The following is a 19,197-nucleotide window of genomic DNA, read 5'->3' on the forward strand; positions in this document are numbered from 1 at the left end:
GTATGAGTTCTTTATTATAGCATTTTGCAGATTCCAATGATAGTTTGTCTTATAAATGCATTAACTTATACGCACTTACCTTACACAGTTGATTGTATATCGTGTGTTAAATTGAATATCTGAATAAGAGTTCTCTTATGTTTCTAAAGTATATGAAAGCATATGTTTCATATACATCTGAACAAGTATGTGTGATCCCTAATATATTTGATAAAGTCATGCTTTAGGTTGCGTAACTTCACATGGACTATCAATACTGGCGAGGAAAAGTTGAAGGAATTAAACAGGTATTGATTGTTTATAATTATATAAGTAATAAATTGTTTGTATATGTTTAATGCATATATATGTTAAAAATGTTGTCGTGAGTGTACAACATACGATCACAAACGAATCCGCCGGTACATAATAACACATGTGTAAAACTTTTACACTTCTTGTTATGATTTCAAGGCAAATGACGCTGTCCGCACAGAGACATGAAAATGAAATGAAGAAGTATTCGGAAATAGTAAGAGCGCGGTAAGTTTATTTTAGGAATAGTCGGAAAAACAAAAGTGGAAAACTTTATAGATTTCCTTGTTTTAAAGTGTTAATTTGATACAATATCTAAAATGCGGTCATCATGTTCTTTAAGACGTAAACAGCACTTCATGCGGGTGGATAGGTAAATGTCATAATACTTATTTAAAAACAACACTTAAAACTTAAAGTCAATTTTCAAAGAAAAAGGGCAACTAATGAAATTATAACAGACACATTTCACTTTTTACTATGTAAGTAATAACTACTATCTATATTTATGTTTTATGTAACTGCAGGGACGGTACAATCAAGGAACTAGATGCCTACAATGCAGATCTAGAAAAGCAGTACGTATTTTCTATGCTATTTTTTAGCTTTTATCATCCGCTGTCCAGGTTCAAAAGTACTCTTGCGTCGTCAACGTTTCATTCAAATGATTTTTAGCATAGGTGCGTTTACGCACCTATGCTTATGGTATATACCACATTTCGAAAATCCACATCCATCGGTTGCCCTTTATGAAGCCTTACCTGATCAAAAATCAGATGAAATATCTATTTGATTTAGTATATGGTCATTCTTACAATTTTTTTTTGGAAACGTTTTTCTAACGTTTTCTTCCAAGAATATTGCTGACACCATTTTTAGTGAATTTTTCTAAGACCGTTTTATGTCAAAAAATCTTCTTATAACCTAAAACAAATTTCGTTCGTAAAACAATTCTATCTGCACTATAAATCTCAATCTCCTACGCAGTGGCCTCCCTTATACTAGAAGTTACTGACCGGGCGAAGCAAGGGAAGTAATTGCTGTGAGGAGTTTCTATAAAAATCTGCATTCAGAAATCTGTATTCAGAACTCAATCTGTTGTGCACGTCTGCATCTAACGCTTACCACAAGTTTTACGACAAATTCTTGACGCAGACGAATAGGGTAGCGTCTATTTTCATTTGTGAAAAGAATAGAGAAAAGAATCGATACAGATCTGTCCGTGCTTAAATTTTGAAAGGCTTGGGTAATTATTTTTCATAAGCGTTTCAAACACTGATGTAAATGGAAAGATTATCTATTTAAATAGTCGGTAATTGTTTGAAATTATTGATTTGAGAAATTCGCGGATGGCGATATCGAACTACATTATACCACGTGACGCCATTCTTCCCTGTATCTTGCACCTATGCTTTTAACGCCATCGGCGCTCTCGTTCTTCTTCGCAATCGTGCAATTGCTCTACTCGCTTTGCAGAGTGCCCTTGTATACATCGCATAACAATTGATATTTAGACATAGCAAAATATCAAAACAATCTTCGCTGATACTGCGTTGCCCTATGGTTTTAAATGTGTATGTCTCGTTAAAAATAACTCAAAATATGTCACGGGGCAAACAATCGCATCAGGTTTATTTGATACAAACAGGCTCATTGTTAAAGTCCTGCAGAATTTGAACACATGTACATAATAAATTAGCAAATTGATACAGCATGCAGATATAAATACTGAATTTGTATAATCATAGAAGGAAATTACTATGCATTTCGAATACAGTAAAATGAATATAGGATGTCGTATCACATGCATATACTGTTTTCGAAAAAAAATCACATCTCAAAATAATCTGTATTAAGTCTTACAAAGCAATGCGTAGCAAACACCTCATAAAAGCATCGAAATGCACTCTGGTTTTTTACTAATGTTACCCATAAACTTGAAATTTTATTTGCAATAGCAAGTTCAATTATATATTAAGCTTATGCTTAATATTTCTATGGTTTCCTTTTCATAATTCATAATATTCAAATCACGTCTCCGTTTATACTTTAAACATAGTTATATCGTTTTGCCAAAGCCAATATTCTACACGTGCCATTTAGAAAACAAAATAAAAACACAGGCGAGCAAAACTAATTGTGACATAACCTTCTTGCCTTATTCCATAGTCTCCTCTTATGTTTCGTGCTAAAATGTTTAGAATAAATTCCATTATACTGTAATGTTGACGTGTTTTTTCATAGGCTGACAGTAATAAAAAAGAATTTAGATTTATCTGAAAAAGAAGTTGCTGAATTTCAACTCAAGAATGAATGCCTTCAAAGGTACTACACTTTCTTTTCCGTTGTTTTTTAATAGACTATTGAAGAGGTTTATTATGATGAAGCCATTCAAAATTAATGATTTATTTGTTTAAACATATATTTTTATGCAGAAGCATCCAGAAATATACAATGTTGAATATTATTACGATCGTTTAATGGAAAGTATTTTTCACTTAAATACCATAGCCATGTGTACGAACGTTACCCAAACGAAAACAGGTAAAATGCCTAGGGCTGAATATATTGAAATAACGTTTACCTTTATATATTTATGTAAATAAGTTTTCAGTCATTACTGATATGAACGTCAACATCTTTACCATTTAATTTTGAAAGGGAAATCGAAGATTATAAGAGCATGTTGGAAAAGTACATGGCGGAAGTACACAGGTAGTTTTAAAAATATATTCATTGGAGATGATGGCGTTATAATCGTTAAACTTATTTACATTTCACATTAAAAACAGCACCTTTGTAATGTACGCGTATCGGAAATAATAATTTTCATTGTATAAATAAACTAAAATTGTAATTTTGATTCAAACCTATCATGTGCTGATTATTTTAAAATCAATTGTGTACTATGTAAAGTGTTCATATGCTGTTGTGTGGTGGTTTATTTCAGTCAAACGGAGACGATCCGTTTAATACAGGAAGCAAATATAGTCCAAAGTCGTAGGTAAACGTCATATATAAGCAATTATACACGATGTTAATGTCAACATTACCTTAACTTAATTTAAAGCAAACAAATATAAACGTGGCATGTTATATAACATTTATTAAAAATCTGTATGTGGCGTAATCAATTAAATATGATTTTACTCAATGAAATATAAAATGAACGAGTGAACGCCGATACTAACACGTTAACTCGTTTTTTTGAGGACTAAAATTATGTCTATGTATCGATGACCGACTCTCCACTGTCTCCCAACACTGTACATGTCTTGTGTACATTAGTAGTTTTCTGCGATATAGCTGAAATTATTTGCAATTGAATAAAATAGTTGATTTTCTAGTTATGCTTCTTTTGAATCTGTGTTCTATTATTTTATTCATTAGCGTTTCTTTCTTTTGAAAACTAAAGTAAGAAGATCGTAAACACTCGATTTAAGCTATTGATGAGGCCTGTAATGTAATGACATTACTCATATTTATAGATGGACGTATACGCGCATTTAAATATTTTAATGTTTACAGAAACAAAGCATTGTTTGTTAAACCATTTGGATAAGAATTGCATATACTGACTACAGCTAAAATCAGATTTTACCGCAGTTATAAAATTTATCATTCGCGAGCTGTCACTCAAACTTACAATACAACATTTTCGTAGTAACGGAATAAGCGATTTAAACAAAATCATGGGCAGAGCGATCGCTTATGTGGCGACTGGACAATGATATTCATGGTTATATTTTATAATCGCAGTTATAAATTAATGACACTGATCCTATATAAATGTTACCGCGGTAATATTTATTCCGACCAAAAGTTAGACATGAGCGCTCAGTCTCTTTGACCAATGTAATGACGTTTTAAACAGCGCAATTTTGGCAAATATTATCAATATTATATTATGAAACATTATCAGAATTCTCAATTAATGCAGAATATTATATATATATACTATATTCCAACAGCTATTTTTTTAGCCACGGGTTCAACTTGTTTCCGTAATAACATTTATAAATATTCACGCGGTTATATGTTTTCTGACCGATGAAACACATATTTAACAGCGGTTACAAAATTATAGTTTAATGACTACGGTCACGTCGTTTATAGCTGTGTTCGTATATGTACTTTTGACTGTACGTCTTAGTTTGTTTTGTTGTAGCTTTACCAGTTTGCATGAGGATCTTGCGAGGCTAAACATCGACAAAGAAAAGTACGTGAGTGTGTATATGTACCGAACATTAAACTGTGGGTACACGAAACATTCCTCATGACTTCTATTGAATTTCCAAAGAATATTTACAATCTGTTAAATTTTTTGTACAACAATGTGCTGATATCTTGAATCTTTCTGATAGTGATACTTATTGCCATCGGATTCGAGGTGTTGTCTTTCGTTCCAAAGAAATGACACAAAACACGACTGAAGCAAGTTCTCAGTAAACCATACGTTGCCTATTATTATGTGTAGTTTTTTACTCCTTGACGGAGTTAATTGAGCAATGTAATTATCGGTCTGTTCGTACGTCTCGAAGCTTGTGTATTAAACGTCTCCTTAACTTCTGGAAGGATTGGGCTGACTTTCACACTTGACGGACCTCAATGTGTAGATGATCGTTTAGAACAAAGTTCAGGCTGCGATGGTTTTTGGCAGAATTATGGTGCTTTGGCTCTTTTCCACAATTAAATATTGAGCGCCGAAATTGTGTGGGGCAATATCTCTTTAAATGCCGGGAATATTTAGCTCAAACTTTTATATAAGCGTACAAAGTCCTGCGAAGAAGGAAGAGTCATGGCGGTTATATTTAATTATTAAAACGGTGGCACCGAAGTACGATGAACATAAAAAAAACATGTTACTATCTTATCATCTCGCAGTATTAGGCTCGGCAAAAATAAAAATAAACTGCTCGGAAAGCCTCGACGTTATTCTATTCTAAGCCTCAACTGGTATATTACAAAACAGAAGGCATTTATCTGTTCTTCCCTTTTCAGTATGTTGTTGATGTTGTAACTTATATTGTTTGTTTTAGGATCCTAAGAAAAAATGATGAATTTCAAAACCAGCTGAAGATAAAAAAAGATGAATTATCAATAGAAAAAGCGAAAACAAATAAAAATAAGCCGGAAATAGACAGTTTAAAAAAAGAAATTCATTCGAACAAGGAAGCACTTCATAATGAAAGACATAAATGGAATACGGAAAAACAAAAGTTAGAGCAAATGTGCAGTTCCGCTAAAGAAGATACCAATCAAATCACACATGCTTTTAATACAATTAATCAGGAGTACAACACTGTGAAAGAGACGCTGAGGAAAACAGTAGATGAAAGAGACGAACTTACGATGAGGTAACCAGATGTTAAGATTATACCAAAATTAACGTTCGTTACACAGCTGTTCAGTATCATGGAATGTAATCGAAAGCATAAATGTTCAATAATTAACTGTCAAAATAAATTGCCTATTGCAGATTAAGCAAACTGGCAAGTGCCAGTTTAACACATAATAATCCCAACATTGCTGATCTGAGTGACCCTAATCGTCCAACAAAACTTTCGGAAGCATTCTCCGAGCTGTATGATAACGAATGGACAGATGCTTTTGAGGGTATTAAAGACAGTGATGATCGAACGACAGTCAACGGTCTATTAACCATGCTTCAGGTATAAACGGTTCACATTGAAACTTATCCCTATGAACTTTAGTTGTGTCAGTGTATGTTTGCCTTTGAAAACAATTCGTATCAATCTTCCGTTTATGTTAACCTGTAAAAGTATTGTGCAATGCATTCGTTTTAGAAAGCGTACGAATTTAGCATAACTCTGACAGAACAGGCTACAAAAGAAATGGGTGGAACATTCACGCATTTGAGCTTGAAATACAAAATAGGCTCCAAAGAAAAGGCTATACACAGCAATCCATATCGTAATGCAGAAACACAAATTGCAGATACCACTGAACAAAGAGATACGTCTGAAACAATTATTTACGACAAATCAAAAGCATGCCCCGAACACGCCAAACACGTCAAATCTGACTGTGATGCAATCGGAGATACGGGAAGTAGTTTGTCGCTTGATAAAGAGAATACAGAATCGAATACGATATTGATGGCAGATCCACGACATCATGAAGTAACAGCAGAACAAGCACTTCCTGTTGTTGAATATAAAACGGATATGACATATCCAACACACCTGTGCACTCAAGACGATGAGCTGCATGTCAAAGATACAAATCGAAACATGCCTGCTCATGTAGATATGGCCGTACAAGTAGATGTAGATGAGGTACATTTTCATATAGTTTTTTTCTTCGATATCTACGAATGACGATAAATGTACACTACACAATTATTTTAACTAATTTAAATCTATGTAACGCAGCAAATAAGAAAACGTTTAATACATTTTTATATGGGTAGCCCGATCTATTTGTAAATGTACAATGCTCAGTTTGTATTTTTTATTGTGAAAATGAATCCTCGCGGTGTTCTGTTTAGCCTTTGCCTGGCGCATATGTCTTGTGTACACAATTACAGATACGGTATTCTAGTTCTTATTAAGTGATGCGCATTTACTTCAGGGGTATGGTCTTTATAAGAGCGATAGTTACATTTCTGAGTTTTCCATCACATTTTTTGTAAGAAATGCCATTTTTATCTTAATCCATAGTTTCTTATACATAAATATAACGGTCAATATATAATATATGACACGTAATTGATATATGTTTTGGTGATGTTGTTTCCATACAGTAAAGTTGGGGAACACTACGTTTCACTTATTGCAGATAGAAGTAGGAACATACGTTGCAACAGTTTCGTTTGATTTAAACAAATTGAACCCTAATGAAAAGCAAACCATCAAAGATATCCGAAAACGAGTACTGCATGACCTTAAGGATCAAAGTATTCCGGTAAGTTTCGTTTTGGCTATTCTTTACATATAAACATATTCCCATTTTTTGACACATGCAATGACGGCAATGTTAATTGAGACTACATAATTTCTTATTACGATATATAAAACAACATTTTCGATTAAAAACTACAATAAAATATATAAATTGTAAAATAAAAGCAGTGGTTGTAACATTTATATTGCTTTTGACATCAGTGTGAAACAAATGTAACACTTAATTTTTCATATTCAAAGTATACATTCATTTGAAAGTTGTAATTAACTTATAGAAGTGACAGATTGGAATGAACTAAATGTCATGGCAACGGTTAAAATATAAAAATTTGAACATCAAATTACACTTCAGATGATTGCTAATGCAGTAGTTGAGGAGATGAATTTACAAGGTTGCGATGACAGCATTTTGACCTACGTGAAGACATGCGCATCCATTTGTTGGGAAATGCGAATCCACCAACCTCCCGTCTGTCTGGATTTTAAAGATATTGATGATCGTACACTGTTTAATACATCGATCTATAAACACTACACAAAAAGTGGCCCTAACGTTGATTACGTTGTGTGGCCGGCTATGTACTTAAATGAAGGAGGACCGTTGCTTAGCAAAGGCGTCGCACAGGGGAAATAACTTGGCACCAAGTTAATGTTGGAAGTGTACAAGTACCGTTTAATTACATATCAAAGTTTCCATTATTTGTCTCTACTGGTACTACAAGTTTCATTCACAAATGTTGTGTACAATACTAAGTGAAAAAGTATCTTTACTGTACTTTTATTTCTTCAGCTATATCTGTATTTATACAGATTGTTTATAATATGTGTTTACTTTCCTACATTTGTGAAAGAAATTGTTTAGTGAGTTCGTAAAATTTGTTTAACAAAGTACTGTCGTTTGCTACACATTTCGGTACGTGATATGTCTGGAACTTAAATCTTTTCTTTAAATTTGGATTGCTTAGGTTGTCATAATTAACATATTCGTTTTCACCAACAGTGTCATCGTCACTCAGCTATCCTTCTTTTGTCGGCTGCATATAGCAGCACAAATCCTTTTTCAGTCACAAATGCGTTTATTGTATTTTTTCTGACAAACAAATGATGATGAAATAAATTACTTCTACAGTTGTCATTTTATAATCTGAACAATACGTAGTGGAAAATGTTTAATGTACAGGCTGAATAATTGATATTTATAACACGATCAAACATGCAAACGAATTGATGGAAAAAAATATACAGTATTATTCTGTCAAATTGTGTTGATTAAACGGAATTTTCGTTGGTTCAACATTCATATAGTGAATACTACTAATGACTGTTTACACGTCTACATTTTAACCATCATAATTCCTTTCACTTTTCCCTAATAAGCAAGGCGGGGTACTAGGACGCATGTGTATTGACGCTTATGAGCAGGAAAACAGCAACAACAATGGAATTTCGATTAAGTTTTATTGGGCATATATTGGTTTACATGTATATTTAAAAGTAAAAAACAACCCACATACTAAAACGTTACCATTATACTTGTGTGATACGGTGACATGGGAATTGATTTATATGGGACCTAACACATATACAAATATCAAATGTAAGCAAAATATTAAATAAAAGGTTATGTCTACTCTAAGGGATAGGTTTTTAGTCCCATGGCATCTTTTGATGCGTGAGGTATATAGCGATAGAAAAAAACGTTCATTCGATCTTTCGTCCGTCCTTCCGGCCGTACGAGGTAACCCAAACCTACACGTTTTGTAGAAAATTAATATTCTTCATCTTTATATAACATACTTCAATATATGCATATAGAGTATTTGCTAAACACATATACGTATAATTTATTACGGTTAATCGTGTTATGTACCCGTTTTTTTGAAGAAACTCACAGAAGACAAACAGCCCCTTTTATTAACACAAAACTTTAATGATAACATAATATCATGCTTAATATGTTAATTTTATGATATGAATATTATTATTATACACGAACGCATGTACGTAGGAAATATATTTTATTATAAATGAATACATCCAATGTGTACCGATCATAATTGAGTAACATTCATTCACCAATTATGTGTTGACGATGCTACATTGAAACAAAACTAAATGCAACTGAAATGTTCGAATAAATTTTCGTTAGAAAACAAACTTATTTTGATATATGTAGTATAAACAAATGCAACTAAAAGTATTGAAACGGTATTATCCAATACATGAACTACATCTAGTTGCATCTTATTTGAAAAAAAAAACAATTCTGAAACTATATTTTAATTTGGGTCCGAATCCGTGTTTGTATTTGTATCAATCATCGACTTTTAGTCAATACATGATTGCGCTTTCAAAGCGATAAATGACCACTTAAAGGAAGACCAATTCGTTCCTTCTCCCACGTGTTAGATTAAAAAGTTGTAACTTCGAAATAACTCTCCGAAACCACTCATTAAATCTGTCAACTGAAGCCACAATCGAACTGTAGAGGTATTCCTGTGAGAGGTTACAAGTCCTCTAGTGCGTATCTCAAATCAATCTAGTTAATGCAATCTCAGTAATTAGACATCCCATCCTAAGATACAATTCTAAAATTTAATTAACTGTTATGTCTTGTTTTGTATTGAACTGTTTAAAACGCTACTTTTATAAAATATTGATGCAAAAGTTTGGTTTATATTGTGATATTTATTTCATGAGTCGTATTTTTTTAACAATCAGCGTTTTATATGCAGTCACAATGCATACATTTATTTCTGTCGTATTTTCAAAAGTATAAACATGTTTTTTGAAAGAAACAGACGTTGGACAACTTTTTGGCTCAGAAACATTTCCCATGTAAGAGGGGTATTGAATTTGTTAGCAATTTGCTTGCAACACGCAACCTATGTATCATCAAAAAGATTGACTAGTACCATTATACACAAAAACCTATGATATCGACAAGATAGGTAACGAACTATTGATGAATCCAACTTCTGACCGTGGATGTCAAATTGTTGCGCTACCGTCTAAGCCAACGGTGAGCCGACGGATCGAAGCTAGAAAATGAACAGGGTTCTTTTGCCATACCTGACTGGAGTAACTCCATACTAGCTTGCACTTTAAATAGCGCAGTCTGGTAAGGAGCTACTTTGTCAGCTATTAAGTCTTGCAAGGTGTTGATGTCTCCTGACCACACTGCGAAGGCTGGTCTGGAGCTACGCTGACCGCATATGGAATATGGCCCATTAATTGTCGAATGCCAATAGTCTAATGTACAGAATACTTCTAAATATGTGGTGTCAATTGTCGCAATACTCTACATTTTTGTTTATCTATACATACATTCTTTGTTATTTTATATGAGTGGAAAATAAACTGTATTCGATAAAAAACTTCATTGTTTATTGTATTGATTTATATTTCGTATTGTGATATTTGAATCATTGGAAAATTAAAAGTGTATTTCCCAAAATGTGTGTATTGTATTATTTGATCCTGGGGTTCTATGCGAGTCTTTATCATCCGAAATTTCAAACAAATGTATTTTTAGGGAAATCAAGACGGCTCGCCCGAATTCGTAAACACAAGTGTAATCAAAGGATAAACTTGCTAAAACATGCGTTCCGTACATTCGCCACACTACTGACAATTGTCCTTACAGCATCATGTTACGAATATTTGATGTATATGGCTCTGGGATCATAGCTGATACAGAGCGCAGACTGTATAACGGCGACAAAGAGACTACTTTTAATGATTGATGCCAGATTTTTATCGCGAAATATATGTGTGCACGATAAACATGCAAACGCTGTTGTCATCATTCAGAATGTTTCGCTTTATAATGAGTGGTGCAAGAGGGAATGTTATCTTGGGTTTATGCTCTTTGAATGTCATATGCTAGTATATGTACATGTGTGTCATGTGTGTGTCTTTATAGTGATGCGTTTAAAATTGTCAAACACTTTTTTTAATGCTTAACTTAAAATTTCATGTATAAAATTCATGTATGAAACACAAATAATCTAGTTCCCACTTCAACAAAAGCAAGTTCATTACAAACCGTAACTTATTTTTAATAAACGGTATGATATAATTATATTAACCAGAACAGCTATAAATATACGAAATATTCGACTGAAGTGGGGAAAACCGAAATGTACCACAAGTACATATTGTCACAGTAGGTAAAAATACGCTCCGACTTCGCATGTCATCGCAAGATGTAACAATCAAATCTTACCACATACTAGGTGTTTCTATTTTTTACATCAGGGGCATGACTTAGAACTTAAATAAAATGCTACATACCAAATATAAAACCTATTGGTTATGTTGTTTAAAAGGAAATTATTGTTTGCGTTATTTACTAGTTTACTTTATAGCAATTAGTTGAACCCCCAAACGGGTGTGGACAGGTTTGACCTTATGGTCATGATTATATAAAACTTGGTTGAGAAACACTCTACGTTGTAACAAAGCAATCATAACACCTATTGATCATCAAGTTTCAGCTATGTCAATGTTTAAAGTTATTTGGCTAACAAATGCCTTTTATAAGTAAGTTGCAAAAGGCGAATAACGTCAACACTTTAAACGTATTATGATAAAATATACAGAAAACCAAACCCTGTGCATACATATGAATCAATTTCAATTTAAAACCCTCACTCAATGACTTCAAGTTCTTTTTTCTTTAATCTCGCTCACTATCCAGCGTTTAAACTTCCGGGTTTACATTTAAACCGACTATTAATAGCTTATTAATATCTCAGTTAGTAGGTGATTTTTCAAGCGATTCTTGTAGTGTAATGTTTACACACTCGCTTCACATGTGAGAGGCCCAAGGTTGCGAGCGTGCAACCACTGCACTCAGACCGCTTGAAAAATCACCTTCTAACTAATATATTAAGGAAGTGGGAGCCTAATGGGTACTTTTCCAGAAACACTCTTTGTTATTATTTCCACATAGTAAATTGGATATCACAACTAATTGCAAAATTTTAAAAAACTTTTACCAGCCGGTTAACTTTTTTATACTGGTTGAAAACAATACCAAGAGCACCGCATCCCTTGACTCGGTTGGGCGTTTTCTATGGATTTACCAAAGTATATCCAAAGTATATTTTTTTGTACCATGGGAGAACTCACAATATTATGACAAATTTGTAGGTGGAAGCACTATGATGTTAATAAAGTTTTACACAGTGACCTGATTTTGGGAGTGACGTGTAAAACTCATCAAGTGATGTACACAAAGTTGTAATTTAAAAAGTGTATTGAAAGACATTGCATGTGATTTTGACATGAAGCAAAGTTGTAGGTGGAAGCACTATGATGTTAGAGGCAAAGTTAAAGTAATTAGAGGTGTGAAACCTAGTGACAAAAAATATTAAGGTGCATGTACATATGTTTCGTCACTTTTTTTAGAGCCAATGTCACTGAAAAATAGGCTGAAAATACCGCATTTTTAAAACAGCCGAGCTTATAATACAATCACTTCAAAAGGCAGATAAAATATTTTGTTGTAGCATAAAGTTTGTGACTTTTGGTAGTCCCTCATTGTTTTTAGCATATGAAAGTATCCCTAAAGTCATCCTCTCCGGAACTAGAAAATATTGCTTTCAAATGACACAAGGCCAGTCCATATCCCGCAATGTTTTCAGCTGTTGGTCGCTTTAGAGTTCCTCTATGCAACAGCACGTCTAACAATCTAATGTTCTTTGCCTTTAAGGCGTTTCATGACTTAAACAAACTGAATTATGGATTGCAGTAACAGTTAAAGATGTGGGCCATATTGTCAGTAATTTTACATGTTTTTAAGCAAAGATCCAGTGCTTCAACATCATCAGGAGCACTGTGGGCGTTGCAGGTTGCCTGGAGAACACGTTCACTAGATCTTCCTGTTTGTGTGACTGTCCAGGATACGATTTTGAAAACCGGCAAAGAGTCAATAAAACTGCTTACACAATTACAAAACGTTTCAAAACAGTGTGTGTTCAGCAATGCACGAACCAAAACCGGAAAATCAAATCTGCGCCCATTATTAGCAACAAAAATGGCTCTGGGAAACTTTGCAAGCCACATCAAACAATCATGTAGAGAAGTTATAATTGATACACTATCAACACTTCCACCATTTACACGCATTATACCATGATCATCAACAGATATGACAATCACTTTCTGAGCTTCGGAAGAAATTGGCACTGTTGTCTTCACATATGTAGAGAACTTAAAGGGGCCTTTTCACAGATTTTGGCATTTTTTAACTTATTCATTAAATTCTTTATATTGATAAATGTAAACATTGGATCATAAAAGCTCCAGTAAAAAATCAAGAAAAAAATAAAAAAAAAGGAAAAGAACATTGCCCGGAGCAGGTTTCGAACCAGTGACCCCTGGAGTCCTGCCAGAGTCCTGAAGTAAAAACGCTTTAGCCTACTGAGCTATTCCGCCGAGTATACATTTTTAACGTATTTTATACCTTATATAAGCAATCTTCGTAGTTTCACAAAATTTCACGACAAAAACAGAACTCTCCAAATTATTCAATCGTTTCGCGTTGCAATGCTTTATAATTTTTAGGTTTTAAAATCGTCAAAAGATGCATATAATGGCTATATTAGAGCATGGTTAATGTTCAGTATTACTGTTTCCTCACAAATATCATAACTAAAACGAAAACTTACGAATCTGAAACAACTTTTTTCAATTTTGTCAATTTATCAAAGCGTGAAAAGATCCCTTTAAAAACCCGTCTTAAAATGCACAGCAGTAATCTGAGTAATATCAGGCATTACTGTACCTCGAACTGAAATACAAAATTAAATTCACACAATGCTTATTTCATGAATTTTATAATTCCCCTTTAAGTTTCATTCTGACGCCTTATATGATCGTTGGTTATGAGAAAAATCAATGTTCAGCACAACAAGCCTATTACATATTGACAAGTCGTTGAACTCAAATTATCGCTTGTGAAACGAATTCACCATTTATATGAATAGCTCAGAATTTTAATATACCTATGCTCCTTCATAAGATTTATTACTAAAGTAATGAATTTATTTAAAAATATTGTAATATTTGGAATAGCTTTTAATATTTATAATAACAATCACAAATTTTTTTTTATAATGTGCCTGCCCAGGGGTTCTAACCAAAAATCTTTAAAAAAAATGTTATTTTACCAAACTATGAACACAGTGCCTTTAATAAAACAATTATTATTAATATGTTTCATGTTCGTCTGGAATAGGAAATAAGAAGACATTTGATGAGAAAAAATACTAAAATTTTGAACCAGAATAGTCAATAACATTGTATTAAAGTTAGTTTTTTACACTAACTCCATTTCTTTCTCATAAGCATCAATGGCAGCCTTGTTAGACGACGCAGTTGAGATTTTCTTGATGGCCTCCCCAGCACAAGCCTCCATCTTCTTAAGATTTCTATTGCAATAAGCGTTATGTTTAGAGTGGTTAGGAAGTTATTTACCTTCACCGGCCTGCCCAAACTGACTTTCATTGCTGAAAAGAAAGAGAATTGAAAATGATACGAACATGAAAACGAAATAAGGCCGTAGTGACTTAATAATGACGTGACAATGTATTTTCATAGAATCCATTCGTATCATCATTACATTATTAAATGACATGAATGAGCAATCAATTGGATTTAACAACACAAATGCGAAACTAAATTTTAAAACTGAATATGATGGACACCGGAATGTTTCCGTATATATTACACGATAAACAAATATTCACTGGGAATGACAATTGGAATTCTAAGGGGTCTGAAAATCTGTAAGAAGTCCAAAGATCAATGGCAATTGTACAATGATTAAACATTGATAGAAATGGCAGGTTGAAAAATGAAGACATGCATACCTGTTCCAAGCTTGGTATTTACGTCAGAGCATGGCATTCCCCTGATCTTGAGATGCTGCTGCTTTCCATAAGCAACACGGTTGACTTTTCTACAGTCAGGGTTTTCACAAACAACGTACAAATAACCACTGAGGCCATTTTGTAGTTCGCCAACAATGTTATATATTGTCAAAGGAATGGGACACAGATTACAAAACTGACCATACTGTAATTTGTTTAGCAAAACCTCCAGCTCAACGAGTCAATCAATCTTCTTCCATCCCCCCCCCCCCACCCACTTCTGCTTACTCTTTTCACGCCATTAAGCAAATGCGAATAGCTTTTACGTGAGTCATTTTCACACAAATCGCCATCGCAGAGCTCGGTAAATGGATAATTGTTATCGAACACAACGTTGTCGATAGGTGTTTGCTTCTTTTTCGATTTTGCAAATCGCTCGCTTTTATTTCGCACTTTCATTTTGCTAAGAAAATGTCAACAACCGTGACGTCATAATCACAAATATTTTATGAAACGAATTAATTTAACTTATATTTGTATTGTAGAGTTATTAAATCTTAAAGAGGTAAGCAAATTTAACTCTTAAATAAAAAAAATACAAATTTATTTCGTGTATTTAGTATAATTTCCGGACTTAATCGTAGATATCGCTTATAGCCGAAACGCTTTCCGAATACGGCGATATCGACCGACTATTCCCGATCTCACTAGGCACCTACTACCTTAATAAGTGACTGTAGTGTAACGGTTATCAATAAAGCAAATAAACCGTGTAATCGCTGTCGTCTTGTAAAATTGAAGAAACTACGCGTTAACCAAAACTCGAACAGCAAAAGTCTGCGCTATTGTTAGAAAAACCACAAAATAAATATATTTTGATTATGTCTTGTTTTTATTTATAAAAAAAAACAGAAAGTTTCGCGTATTTGCCAAGTCCCTATGATATTTCCCATGTGATCAGTTATTATTTAAAACAATTAGCTTTGCATTATTGGCAATAAATGTTGTAATAAATGTAATAGGCACAAATGCAGTACTTATTTACACTTATTTACACAAAAAATCACCACTATGCAAGATATTCTTTAAACAAAAATATATACATTGATCAGTAAAATAACTTCTGAGACTGAAATCTTCACGGATTAAAGGGCATCTTCCCTACAGAGTTCATGTACCTCGATACCATAATTCAATAAAACGTATGAAAAAACATTATTACCGTTCTTGTCGTTACATTATGCATCAAGACTAACTGTCCAGCGCCGTTTGAAACCTTTGTTTACATATATTTCAACTAACTGACATTTTAAACAGTAATTTCATTGGTCCAATGCGGAGGTGTGTCTTTACAACTGGAGATTTCATTCATAAAGACTGCATGATCATTGTCAACTGGGTCATGCGAGTTGTGTATCGTGTTATTTCTTAAAAGTTGACCCAGCATTTGTAAAAATATTGCAAGACATATACATTTCCAGAAAGAAAATTCATTTCTGCGTTGAATAAGACCGAGATCGTGAAAATCGCTGCACAATTGATGAAGATATGGCTGTTCAAAGCGATGTATCCCGTTTGGGGTGATTTTGAGTTGCATACCTTGTTATATATATATATATTTGATAGTGATTTTTTTTTTCAAAAAAGTTAATTTTTCGTTATAATATGATTATTTATCATTCAAAATGATGTTTTCACTAATTAATATCATAGCAACACGCTAACCACCTGTGTTCCAAGCCTTCAATTTTGAACGTCATAAGGTTTGAAGTCCCACCTACAGCGTATGTGTTGATCGTTTGGTGAAAACCTGTTCCAACTCTATCCATTTCTATTACGATTTCTATTTTCAAAACAAACATTTTGCAAATATTGACGATGAATGTGTTTAAGTTTGCATAGACACAGACGTCCGCTATTTAAAGCACGTGTTTAAAAAAAGTGAATTGTGGGATGGGGGTATTCCCATTAAACATGCGTGAAGTACGTGACGAATGCATGTGTATTACAAAAACAATGTTCGATGTACATGTAAGTATTTTCAATTCGCATAATTAAACGTGTTATCCGAAAAGAATTGTCAGGTTTTATTATTCTCTTAAAGTTAAGACAATTCTAGAAACAAATTCGGCTATTCTTTACATATAAACATATTCCCATTTTTTGACACATGCAATGACGGCAATGTTAATTGAGACTACATAATTTCTTATTACGATATATAAAACAACATTTTCGATTAAAAACTACAATAAAATATATAAATTGTAAAATAAAAGCAGTGGTTGTAACATTTATATTGCTTTTGACATCAGTGTGAAACAAATGTAACACTTAATTTTTCATATTCAAAGTATACATTCATTTGAAAGTTGTAATTAACTTATAGAAGTGACAGATTGGAATGAACTAAATGTCATGGCAACGGTTAAAATATAAAAATTTGAACATCAAATTACACTTCAGATGATTGCTAATGCAGTAGTTGAGGAGATGAATTTACAAGGTTGCGATGACAGCATTTTGACCTACGTGAAGACATGCGCATCCATTTGTTGGGAAATGCGAATCCACCAACCTCCCGTCTGTCTGGATTTTAAAGATATTGATGATCGTACACTGTTTAATACATCGATCTATAAACACTACACAAAAAGTGGCCCTAACGTTGATTACGTTGTGTGGCCGGCTATGTACTTAAATGAAGGAGGACCGTTGCTTAGCAAAGGCGTCGCACAGGGGAAATAACTTGGCACCAAGTTAATGTTGGAAGTGTACAAGTACCGTTTAATTACATATCAAAGTTTCCATTATTTGTCTCTACTGGTACTACAAGTTTCATTCACAAATGTTGTGTACAATACTAAGTGAAAAAGTATCTTTACTGTACTTTTATTTCTTCAGCTATATCTGTATTTATACAGATTGTTTATAATATGTGTTTACTTTCCTACATTTGTGAAAGAAATTGTTTAGTGAGTTCGTAAAATTTGTTTAACAAAGTACTGTCGTTTGCTACACATTTCGGTACGTGATATGTCTGGAACTTAAATCTTTTCTTTAAATTTGGATTGCTTAGGTTGTCATAATTAACATATTCGTTTTCACCAACAGTGTCATCGTCACTCAGCTATCCTTCTTTTGTCGGCTGCATATAGCAGCACAAATCCTTTTTCAGTCACAAATGCGTTTATTGTATTTTTTCTGACAAACAAATGATGATGAAATAAATTACTTCTACAGTTGTCATTTTATAATCTGAACAATACGTAGTGGAAAATGTTTAATGTACAGGCTGAATAATTGATATTTATAACACGATCAAACATGCAAACGAATTGATGGAAAAAAATATACAGTATTATTCTGTCAAATTGTGTTGATTAAACGGAATTTTCGTTGGTTCAACATTCATATAGTGAATACTACTAATGACTGTTTACACGTCTACATTTTAACCATCATAATTCCTTTCACTTTTCCCTAATAAGCAAGGCGGGGTACTAGGACGCATGTGTATTGACGCTTATGAGCAGGAAAACAGCAACAACAATGGAATTTCGATTAAGTTTTATTGGGCATATATTGGTTTACATGTATATTTAAAAGTAAAAAACAACCCACATACTAAAACGTTACCATTATACTTGTGTGATACGGTGACATGGGAATTGATTTATATGGGACCTAACACATATACAAATATCAAATGTAAGCAAAATATTAAATAAAAGGTTATGTCTACTCTAAGGGATAGGTTTTTAGTCCCATGGCATCTTTTGATGCGTGAGGTATATAGCGATAGAAAAAAACGTTCATTCGATCTTTCGTCCGTCCTTCCGGCCGTACGAGGTAACCCAAACCTACACGTTTTGTAGAAAATTAATATTCTTCATCTTTATATAACATACTTCAATATATGCATATAGAGTATTTGCTAAACACATATACGTATAATTTATTACGGTTAATCGTGTTATGTACCCGTTTTTTTGAAGAAACTCACAGAAGACAAACAGCCCCTTTTATTAACACAAAACTTTAATGATAACATAATATCATGCTTAAATATGTTAATTTTATGATATGAATATTAT

The 19,197-nt window shown here is 33.3% G+C and overlaps 1 protein-coding gene across 6 annotated transcripts in view; it reads left to right on the forward strand.

Annotated features, from left to right (window-relative positions):
* LOC127866794 (uncharacterized) overlaps window positions 1-18,345 on the forward strand; it is a 23,319-nt gene extending 4,974 nt beyond the window's left edge. For 4 of the 6 annotated variants that reach the window (XM_052407605.1, XM_052407611.1, XM_052407612.1 and 1 more), the window contains 12 exons: window positions 228-287; window positions 454-522; window positions 822-872; window positions 2,539-2,619; window positions 2,956-3,009; window positions 3,245-3,298; window positions 4,463-4,513; window positions 5,334-5,651; window positions 5,774-5,966; window positions 6,102-6,593; window positions 7,096-7,221; window positions 7,573-8,351. In XM_052407605.1, the coding sequence (XP_052263565.1) occupies window positions 228-287; window positions 454-522; window positions 822-872; window positions 2,539-2,619; window positions 2,956-3,009; window positions 3,245-3,298; window positions 4,463-4,513; window positions 5,334-5,651; window positions 5,774-5,966; window positions 6,102-6,593; window positions 7,096-7,221; window positions 7,573-7,854 (1,831 nt within the window). In that variant the 3' untranslated portion in view covers window positions 7,855-8,351. Of the gene's footprint in view, window positions 1-227; window positions 288-453; window positions 523-821; window positions 873-2,538; window positions 2,620-2,955; window positions 3,010-3,244; window positions 3,299-4,462; window positions 4,514-5,333; window positions 5,652-5,773; window positions 5,967-6,101; window positions 6,594-7,095; window positions 7,222-7,572; window positions 8,352-17,566 lie in introns of those variants that run through there. The other 2 variants (XM_052407606.1, XM_052407608.1) reach the window with 2 other exon arrangements.
* The last annotated feature ends 852 nt before the right edge of the window (window positions 18,346-19,197 follow it).

Source organism: Dreissena polymorpha, chromosome 2 (genome assembly GCF_020536995.1).
Source record: "Dreissena polymorpha isolate Duluth1 chromosome 2, UMN_Dpol_1.0, whole genome shotgun sequence".
Taxonomy (NCBI): Eukaryota; Metazoa; Mollusca; class Bivalvia; order Myida; family Dreissenidae; genus Dreissena; species Dreissena polymorpha.